The 11,248-nt window shown below is 40.2% G+C and overlaps 1 protein-coding gene across 1 annotated transcript; it reads left to right on the top strand.

Moving 5' to 3' along the window:
• Positions 1-4,488: 4,488 nt before the first annotated feature.
• LOC310830400 (vomeronasal type-2 receptor 26-like) lies at positions 4,489-5,388 on the top strand (the record flags this gene model as incomplete). Its single annotated transcript, XM_083710176.1, has 1 exon — positions 4,489-5,388. Exon 1 carries the CDS (start codon positions 4,492-4,494, stop codon positions 5,386-5,388), a length of 897 nt encoding a protein of 298 aa, XP_083566302.1. The 5' UTR covers positions 4,489-4,491.
• Positions 5,389-11,248: the final 5,860 nt, after the last annotated feature.

The raw sequence follows: 11,248 nt of genomic DNA, 5'->3' as shown, positions 1-11,248 counted from the left end.
AAGTCTGTCTCTACATGGCAGATATCCTGTGCAGCTATAAGATTCCACAGGTATGATGTATGCATGCAGTAGGAAAGGCTAAGAAGCTATTTGCTCATCTCTTTCCTTTTTAACTGTTTTTAAAAGTTGCATTTGCAATGTCTGCACCTTTGAGGCTTCCAGAAGTAAGAATGAGTGAAAATGTGTGTGTGTGTGTGTGTGTGTGCACGCACACACACACACACACACCAAAAGCCTGCCTAGTCCTTCAATCTGTTCTCAAAGTAGCCAACCCAAAGCCTTTAGGGATTCCTCAAGCAGGACATGAGCACAGCATCTCTCTCTGCACTTGTAACACCCAGCAATTGGTATTCAGTATCTAATTCAAAATGCTTCCTGCTTATACATAATGGTCTGTGTTCTGGTGATCAGCATAGGCTGCTGTCTTGCAGAAGTTTAAGGCTTAAGCCGGGGGTACACCTTTCACTCAAGAGTTTGCTAAATTTTAGAGTTCCTCCCTGTTTACAAAAGAACATACAACAATACTTTATTGTGGTCCAAAGACCCACAAAACAATTTCAAAACTAGATGCATTTAAAACGACCACACCTACAGATGGGAAAAGCCAAGGCAGTCCTTTGGTTTTATCTAGGGCATAATGATCTTTGTTTCTTAATAACCTCCGAAAGAAGCTTTGCCACGACCAGTGTAATATCTTTTGACCTGTCTTCCAAAAGATATTTAATATGGGAGGCTTCAGATTTTCCTGGCAAAATTGGCAGTAAGGGTTTGATGAGTTGATCCCTTGCTAAATAAAGAACATAAGGAGAACCTGCTGGATCACCTCCCAACCACACCTGAGACTCGATCTTGACTAGTTGGATGGAAAACATTAATAGACAAAGAAAAATTAATGATTTAAGTAGTTTCTAAACTCTAGGTCAACATTCTGTGGTCATATCTATTCTGCTGAGGTATCTCTGCTTGTAGAACAGCAAATAATATTGGTTAGGGGGTGATGTAGTCTTTACGTGACCTTGCCACTGGAGCCACTTCAGAGCACCAGGTAAGAGAGGGGGGTAGGTAGCAGCACCTATGGAAGTGCCAGATTGACTCCAACAATCTGCTACACTGATGGTTAATGGAATCAACCTATGTCTTCCCTGGAGTAATGATAAAATAATGGTCTTTCCCCCCTCATTTAATTTTTAATCATTTCCTTTAGTTCGTATATGGTTCTGCTCCAGTGATAGATAAAAAAACCCAAGCTGCTTTCTATCACCAAATGTTCCCAAATTTGGAGCGTCAATATGAGGCAATTCTCCAGATACTGCTATACTTCAAGTGGACATGGATTGGTGTAATGTCTAGGCATGATGACAATGGAGAGAGGTTTGAACAGAATGTGATCCCCAGGTTTGCCCAGAGAGGTATCTGCTTTGATTTCATAATGAGAATCCCCCAAATGTCATATTCCAGTGAAATTGATGACATGGTGGAAGAGGGATTTGAAATAAACAAAGTTCTTATGCAAAGCACAGTAAATACATTGGTTATTTATGGCGAAATTGATAGCATGATCATCCTGATAATGTTCCCCAAGGTTTCAGAACATGAGAATATACCAATAAAGAGAAATAGTAAGGTCTGGATCATGACAGCTCAGATGGATTTCATTTCCATTCCCCTTCAAAGTGATTGGGACATAGACTTCCTCCATGGTTCTCTATCCTTTGCCATTCACTCCAGTGAGGTTGTAGGATTCCATAAATTTCTTCAGGAGAGAAACCCCATCTCAGAGAAAGCAGATGGCTTTGTTAGAGTCTTCTGGGAACAGGTCTTTGGGTGTTTGTTCCCCAACTCCATGGATGAAGTCCAACAGGATGAAGACCTCTGCAGTGGAGAGGAGAAGCTGGAGACTCTTCCCGCCTCTGTTTTTGAAATGAGCATGACTGGCCACAGCTACAGTGTCTTCACAGCTGCCTATATGGTTGCACATGCTTTGCATGCCATGCATTCAAGTAGCTTCAAAAAAAGAATGAAAGTGGATGAAGGAGTAAAATTCAAGAATGAACATGCATGGAAGGTAATGTTCTGAGCATGCTAAAAGTGGAGTAGAAATGGTGATGGGTCAGTACAAAGGTTTCCCAAGGCAGCCAACCTGATACCTGTGGGAAGTGCTCAGTCAGGACATTATGACAATAAGCCACTCCCAACAGTGTGGTGTTCGGAGGCACGATGCCCCTTTTTCTGAAGCAAGTATGTAGTCATTATGGCTAATAGCCATAGATATCCCATTTCTTCCATGACTTGTCTAATCTCCACTGCTCACCAGATGCAAAGGAATAAACAGAGAATCTAGATTCTTTGGAAGTTCAAAAAGTCATAATGATAAGCATGGAGCAGGCTTTGTTTTTCCTTTGCCGTCCACCACGTCACGGTTGTAAATGTAGTTGTGGCTATACCATTCTGACCTGCTCCACTCCTGCCCAGTCACTTCCTTCATTAGTACCACTGTTACATTTTATTATTGTAGTTTATTACTGTATCTGTTTATTGTTGTACGTATCTCTCAACGTTCCTGCAATAAGCTCAAGGTGGCCTACAGGGCTCTTTCCCTCTCCATATCTATTTTTACTTGGTATAAAGCTTTTATACAGTTCAGTAAACAAGTGGGAATGATGATCAGTTTTTTGTATATCCTTATGAATTGGCTTTCTTTTATTTTCTCTGTGGTTCTATCTCTTTCTTTTCCCCCAACTAGCTCAACCACTTTGTTAAAAGCATCTCATTTAATAATAGTGGTGGGGGGAAAGTTTCCTTCAACCAAAATGGAGAGTTAGAGTCTGGATTTGATATTATAAACTGGGTCACATTTCCAAACCAGTCTTTTCGGAGAGTGAAAGTTGGAAAGGTCGACCCCATGGCTCCCCAAGAAGAAGCATTCAGCATTAGTGAAGAAGCCATTGTGTGGCCCAGCAGGTTTAACCAGGTGAGATAAATTCATATTTTGTAGCCTATCCATCACTTCTACAATGATTCACAGTTCAGATACTGACCTAGCTCTGTGCTATGCTCATCCTTGTGCTCTGTGTAGGAGTGAGGGCATGGCTGTAGAGATCTTCCATGTTTTGCCAGTTAGCTGACACATTAAATCCACAATTGCACTACTACCACCAAATTTACTACTTGGAAAAAAATAAAACTTGATAAATTTACAGAGGGCCATATTCATGTAGGGGAAGGCAGCGTAAGGATTCCTCCTATCACAATGGGGCTTTCTCGTTTCCTTTCCCTACCCAAAACTGTGAAATATGGCTCTGCTTTCCTTTGGACCACATCAATGAGGTCAGCAAGGGTGTCTTTTTGTCCTGGTAACCCAGTGCTCGATGCACACTGCCCAGGTTTCGTACTGCTAATGCAGCAGTTCAACTTCTCCCCCAGAGGTGTACTGCATTGGATGACAATAACAACAAAAGTTGCCTCCAACTGTGGAGACAGAGCAAAGCCATCACAGCTAGGAGCCCTTGATTGCCCTTTCTTATTTGTCTCTTGCCTATTCTAACATAAAAGGAGATAGTTCAGCAAGTTAACAGAATATAATACATTGTGGATACACAATATTGCAATATAGACACCATTATCCTCTTATATTTTTGGGCAGGCACAGCCCCTTTCTCTTTGTAATGCCAATTGTCCTTTGGGTTATCAGAAAACAAAGAAGGAAGGGCAACCATTTTGCTGCTATGATTGCATTATATGTCCAGAAGGGAAGATTACCAACCAGACAGGTAAGAGACATCATGTATAGATACTTTCAAATATACAGACACTAAGATATTCAGAAATGCAATTCCCTTGTGGTGTTCAGTTGTTCATAAATTCAGGAAAGTTGTTCAGAATTCAGTGAAGGTTGTGGTTCCTGATATGGGGATACAGCCTGATATATTCAATAATATCAGTCCAAGCCATTGACAGCTGGTAATTATGTACAACAACAAATAAATAAAATAAAATAAAATGATACTAATGAGGTATCATAAGTGTGGGGGGGGGGACAAAAAACTTCAGAAACATGAAAGAACTTCAGGGAGAAAGCTAAGGGTGCAACAGCCAATCTCTCTCTTAAAACAAGACCTAAGAACCATGTCTCATAATTCGGAGAAGAGCTAAAACTGAAATACAAATGTGCTCCCGACCACATATTAGACTGGAAGTTCAAATAATGTTAAAAGATGTGAACAAGTAAAATCTGCTACAATCCTGACCATAAGTTATAACATTGATCTTCAGACGCTGAGATAGGTCCTAACATCTGGGGCTGGGTGGGAATTGAACCATGCCTGAATATGGCATGTTGCTAATAATATAATTACATGAGAAGTGTGGCAAGCTTTTTTCTTCTTCACAGATTTCAACCTGGCAGCCCTTCTTTAAGGTTTAGTTATTTTCATTTTGATCATTTTAGTATTATGCATGTAGTGGTGCTCCTATGGCTTCTCTTTTTCAGACATGGATGAATGCTTTCAATGCCGACCGGATCATTACCCAAATGTGGAAAAGGATTCATGCGTGCCAAAGGACATAAGTTTCTTGTCTTATGCGGAACCACTGGGGATCTCTTTGGCCTGCTTTGCTGTTTCCTTGTCCTTCCTTGCAGCTTTGGTGCTTTGCATCTTCATTAAGCACTGTGAAACTCCCATAGTCAAAGCCAACAACCGCAACCTCTCCTACACTCTCCTCACCTCCCTCTTGTTCTCCTTCCTTTGTGCTCTTCTATTCATCGGTCGACCTGAGAAAGTGACATGTCTCCTTCGACAAACAGCTTTTGGCATCATCTTTTCAGTGGCAGTTTCTTGTGTGTTGGCCAAGACAATCATTGTGGTCCTTGCTTTCATGGTCACCAAACCAGGGTCCAGCATGAGGAAATGGGTGGGGAAACAACAGGCCGTTTCCATTGTTCTTTCCTGTTCCTTGATTCAAGCTGCTCTTTGTACTGTGTGGCTGGCAACTTCTCCCCCATTTCCAGCTTTAGACATGCACTCAATGAGTAAAGAAATTGTTCTGCAATGCAATGAAGGGGCAGTCACCATGTTCTACTGTGTCTTGGGGTTTATGGGCTTGCTGGCCACTGTCAGCTTCTCTGTAGCCTTCCTAGCCAGGAAGTTACCCGACAGCTTTAATGAAGCCAAGTTTATCACCTTCAGCATGCTGGTATTTTGCAGTGTGTGGCTGTCCTTTGTTCCAACTTACTTAAGCACCAAAGGAAAATATATGGTGGCTGTGGAGATCTTCTCCATCTTGGCCTCCAGTGCTGGTTTACTAGCTTGTATATTTTCACCTAAATGTTATATTATTATGGTGAAGCCTGAGTTGAATAGCAAGGAGCAACTCAGAAGGAAGAATTGACAAATTCTGAGTCCTTCATCTATGTCATTTTTTATTTTATTTTATTTTATTTAGTTTTTAGTTAGAAATGGGGTCTATGTTACTTCTGTATTTTTTTATTTCCTCAGCTAAATGCACATTTAATTTTAACTGTCAGTGCCATATTGGAGTAATCCTTTTAAAATCTGTGATGAAACCATGATTATGCCAGCAAAAATTGCCATGTAAGTAATCTCCAGTTCCCCATTATCCCCATCAGAAATCACCATAAAATTGCCAACTCAATAATGCTACTTTTGTAATTGTTGTGAAAATGTGCTATATGAAATAGATGAGAATTATGGCATGAATGCTCTTTGAGAAGACAAAATTTCTGAACCAATTTGCAGTGGTCAAGCACCCTCTGACTTTTTAATGCCTTGTTTTCACAGCCACATATTTGTACTGCTTTTCTTTATCATCAGGGCAATAAATAGATATTCTAAATCCTCATCTTTTTTGTCTGTTTACTTAGAAAGAAATTAAGCAGAATAATGTGTGGATCTGCATCTTAGATTTAGCCCTTTTCTTGAGGAGCATTATAACCAGAATAAATGCTTAGTCTCCTGCTTTAGATGAAAACTGAAGCACATTTCAAGCATACTTTCACATGACCTGCAGGTGGAATTTTAATGTAATCAAAATTGAGATGTATAGTGTCCAACATCTTTCACCCCCTTATTATGAATTAAAATCCCCAGAACTGAGAACTGAGGAGACTTCCGGGATAGCGCGAACGAGTAATGGCGGATTCCCTCCGAGCTCCGGAGGGAATCGGCTCCGTCGAGGACGGGTCTTGCCGTGCCGGCGACACGGGGACCCTTAAAAACCGCAGGCGCGGAAGCCTGCGGACCTGGTAACTCGGTGGGCACCTTAAGCGCCCTCCCCGACCCGCGAAGAGCCTTTTTAAAGGCTACGGAGTGGACTGGAGAGTGGCGCGGTGCTGAGAGTTCATCGCTACCTCGGCGGAGCGAAGCCGCGAGCCATTGCCGGAGAGCGCTGTCTTTCTTCCTGAAATTTGGACTGAAATAAGCAACCCGTGAGTAAAATGAAATTTCGGCACTAAAGTTTTTATCCTTGAATTCGAGTACGATCGGGGGACGTGTTAAAAAGGAAGTCCACACTCCCCCCCCCCCACCAAAAGTTTTAAAGCAAGGAGAGGAGTATTAAGGCGGAAAGACTTTGGTGTTTAAACATATAACTTTTACGAATTTGACTAAGAAGTTACTGTGCTGGAGAGAAGGAGAGAGAAATTTCAGAAGTTTTCCTTGTCTGGCTAACCCCCCCCCCCTTTTTGGGATCCCGGGAGTGCCCTGCGTGTGAGCCCGAGGAAAGGAATAAAGAGTTTGACAGCTGTCAAAAGAGCTGTCAAACGGCTGGCCAAGGCCTGGAACTGTGTAACAAATATCTTTTTGGATTAAAAGTATTACAACTAAACTGAATTGACTGGAAACAAAGTAATTTTGATTAACAAAGTAACAGACTGTTGGAAAAGAATTATGATGGAAATCCCCCTGGAGGAAACTAAAGACATTGCAATGGCTGCTGAAGGAAAATTACTGGCAGAGATACAGAAAATGTTTTCTTTTGTGGGAATTCTACAAGAGCAGAGTATGGCTATGAGTGAACAGCTGGTGACCTTCAATCTTAAATTAAACAACTCTGTTGATGGCAGTAAGCGAATGGAAAAAAACTTTGCAGCTGCAGAAGAAGAGATAACTTTGGAACTGGGGGAAAAAGAAGAAGAAGGAGAAGAGGAAGTCCAGGTGGAGAGCATCAATCTAGAGCCTGTAACCTTTGGGAACAAAGGAAATAAAGAAGATGACCAGTGGATTACAAATCTGCAAAAGGAGAGAAAGATAAAAGAAGAAACCCCTGCAATAATTGGAATAATGGACTATAAAAGAGCAAATAAGTATGATGGGGATTTCTTCTTTAGGCTGGAGCATGGGAGATCGGTGGACCCTGGGCAGAAATTGTTTTTGACTGATTTGGAAGGAGGAAAATATGAGGGGCTTGTGACAGAACTTCCTCGAGAAGAAAGGGCCAACAAAAAGGACTATCAACAAAACTGGTGGAGAGAGACTAACTGGGGCTTAAGGGCCTCTGATGTGAGAAATCCGGGCTAAACTGTTTTTTTCTTTTGAGGACATTGGTCTGGGAAGGGACAGGAACCGGGCCAGGGGGGGGGGAGGGGAGAATAGAGTAATAAGAATCTGAGATTTTGAATTGAAATAATATGATCTTTGGTTTAATACAAAAAGGGAGGAATTCGTGGGAGAGAATTTGGGCCGACCTTAGAAAAAGGATTAAATGTGTAAAATTGGATAAGTAAAACCGGATCAAGTAAAAATGACAAATTGTAAGAAAAGATAGGAAGTGTATTTAAGAGATGAAAAGAAATAACTTGCTGAGATAATTAACGAAATTGGAAGGTGGGAAGGGGTGTGTGGGGAAGTCAATGAAAGAAGGTAACGAAAATAAGGGTATGAAATTTGAGATGTTTTGTTTGTTTTTCTTTAAAATTCAATAAAAATTTATAAAAAAATAAATAAATAAAATAAAATCCCCAGAACTGAGAGCCAAGAAAAATGTTTAGACAGAATGTATTGTGGCAGTAAATCCCAATTCTGAGCGATATCCACCAAGATTATCTAGATGTCACTATGCAGATTGCAGTCTCTCATTACTCTCAAAGGTAACAACTATTCTGTTTCCTTTGGTGATGCTTTTAACATTCCCATTTCATGAAGACCACTGAGATACGTATGCAGCCTAATTCTGCTGACAAGCACATTGTATCTAGCTAGCCTCTTGTGTTATTCTTTCAAAGACCTGCATATTCACTACTAGTACAGTTCAAGATACTGTTGTTAGCATATGAAGGTAAGACCCATAGCGACTTGGAAGCCAAACACTTAACAGAGCACCACTCCATTTATAAATCTGTTAAGACAGGAAGATACCTTTTTTGCTTTACCACTGTTGGAGGAAGTTAATTCTGAGGTGATGTGGGACAGGTCTTTCTCAGTGTTGTGAATACCAACTCCCCCCCCCCCAAAAAAAGCAAAACAGGAATAATCATTGTTTATTTTTTGTTATTAAAATTGCCCCTTTACCTAGCCCTTTGCAGATTTTCAACAATGATCTATTTTGACATAATGGACCTATGATTTCAACACAGGCAAGATGGAAAGGAATGGACAATCCATCCCTACTCAGTTGTTTCTCAGTGACCACTGAAATTTGCATATGTATATTTATGAACTGACTTAATTTGCAACTTTCAATACACCAGCAAATACAGTGAGCTGGACTAGCGGCAACTTCTGCTGAGATGTGATAATTGTGTTTTCTTCTGCAATATCTCATAGAAACAGAAAGAGAAGATTAGCTACCCTGTAATTATCCTATTAGTAAAGATTACTCTACTTCTTAATGTCCAAGGGAACTGTGGTAACCACCTATGAAATAACAAGCCTGGATGTGATTTTAAATACCCCCAGTATCACTTCAAGCTGGAGCTGGAAACAATCACACTGGGTCAGTCTGATGACTGAGACATAGTTGGAGACATAGATCAACTGAGAGCCATTTAAGTCAGGATTCAGAGAAGGATAATGTGTTGGCAGGTGTACTGGTGGGCAGAAAGAATTTTTTTATGCAAGTTGGTAGCATTTGTCATCTTGGTAGTAGTTTTTTTGCCACAGGTGGTGTCTAAGATTCCTGACATCAGCTGCAGCCACCGTGACCCTCTTCCTATTCTTCACAAGTATTACCAGCCAGGAGACCAAATCATTGCTGGCATTATGTCTTATATATACAGATTTTCCAGTTCAATCGAATTTAAAAAATGTCCCTCTAATGACATATTTGAAGAACCCATGTAAGTTTTCTTAGATTAAAAAAATGCATAGCATACATTTGCCTCAATCCCCCCCCCCCATCTATCCAATGGTAGCTCCAGTGGATGGGAGAAGATTAAATATATATTAATGTTTTATGTTTAATACACATTTTCCATTAAACTGAATGCCATCTTTTCCCTTGACATATGCCACATGGTTTATTTGCTTTTGGGCAAGTATGTCTTTTGACTTCCTTGGGGTACCTTAGATTATAAATTCTTGTAGCTGATCATGGCTAACCCATCGCACAAAATGTGGTAAGATGGAAGAGGTGGAGATCATCTTTGGTAAGCTACCTAAATTTATTCCTTTGAATTAAAACTCCTATTCCTCATAAACCCCACATCTACAATTTATTTACATAGGGACAGCATACTTCCAGAACAATAACAGGGCTATTAGTTTTGTGTTTTCAGCAACTGCTTGTCATTGTGAAACGTCACTGAGCATGTAAGCTCTGACTGAGCTGTCCCAGCCTGTAACCCCTACCCTTTCATCTAACTAATATCTGCACTTTGTGTGTTCATGTGTGAAAGAAAGAGAGCAGGAGGTACGGAGAGAAAGAAAGAAAGAAAGAAAGAAAGAAAGAAAGAAAGAAAGAAAGAAAGAAAGAAAGAAAGAAAGAAAAGAAAGAAAGACATGGACAAACAAATATTACTCTTTATGCATCTAATGAAATGGATGAAAGTTTATCCAAATATTGCCAAATTCAATTGTTTAAATCAAGCCTGAAAACTTCTAAAATGGAGAAATTCTGGTTCTAATTTATTCCTCTTCTTATCTCATACCTTCCTTAGTTTGCTAGAAGCGAGATGAGTTCCGCAACCCCAGAGTAGTCCGCGACTGGACCTAACGGTCAGGGGTCCCTTTACCTTCTTTATCTCCTGCTTCTACATACGTTGTTGGACTCCAACTCCCGTCAGCCCAAGCCAGCATGACCAATGGTCCAACAACAGGGCATCAGGTTGGGTGTCCTAGAAAACAAAAATCGAGAGTTAATGGTCTAAAAATGTGGTTTTTATATGATTCCAAATGAGCTTACTTGTATCTGAGGAAGCTCCCTTAGATCTCCTGCAAACATGCTCGTTGCAGGAAATTTGAAATCCAATCTATTATCTTCTGCTGACGTGCAGCTAATCTTTTTTAACAACAACAAAAACAATACACCATACAGTTTTTGTGTGTTTTTGTGTAGGAGAAAGGGAGAGTGAGAGTGAGAGTGAGAGTGAGAGATTTGACCCATCCTTTCGATGTCACATATGCCTAGCTTTGATGTATTAAAGCAGAAAAGATGCAAAAATATCAAGGACCAGCAAGCCATGTTTAAACACAGTAATGTATACATAATCCTAAAAATAAAAATCTAAAGAGAAAATGTTACATACTGGGTGCCTTGGTCCCGATTTGGAAAGAACGCAGAGTAATTCAAATATATAAAATCTTGATGGAAGTACTACAATTCTAAAATAAATTGGGATAAGGATAATTTCAGAGACATCCTTACATTAACAAATCTTTCAAAACATCACTAGAATTGTATTAGAATTGTGCAGGTAAACAAAGATGAAGAATGCCAACATTTCATTATACTTCTGTGATGTTCCTGTTACTGAATGCCATATATTTACTTTCCATGTACCTAACAGAAATGAAGTACACTTCATATTCTGAATCAAACGCACCATGACACAGCATGTAACTCTAATTACAGGGCTATGATCCAAATATACCAGCATTTCCTGGCCTCAATATTTGCTGCAAAAGAGATAAATGAAAATCCACACCTCTTACCCAATATTACACTGGGCTTCCATATCTATAATTGTTATTTCAGTCCAGGATGGACCTATCAGGCCTCATTGGAACTCTTCTCTACACAGGGCAGATTCATCCCTAACTACAAATGTGATAGGATGAGCAATCCAGTAGCAGTC

Source organism: Podarcis gaigeae (genome assembly GCF_964106915.1).
Source record: "Podarcis gaigeae genome assembly, chromosome: 13".
Taxonomy (NCBI): domain Eukaryota; kingdom Metazoa; phylum Chordata; class Lepidosauria; order Squamata; family Lacertidae; genus Podarcis; species Podarcis gaigeae.
The sequence above is the reverse complement of the archived record's forward strand: the minus strand, read 5'-3'. Positions and strand labels throughout refer to the sequence as shown.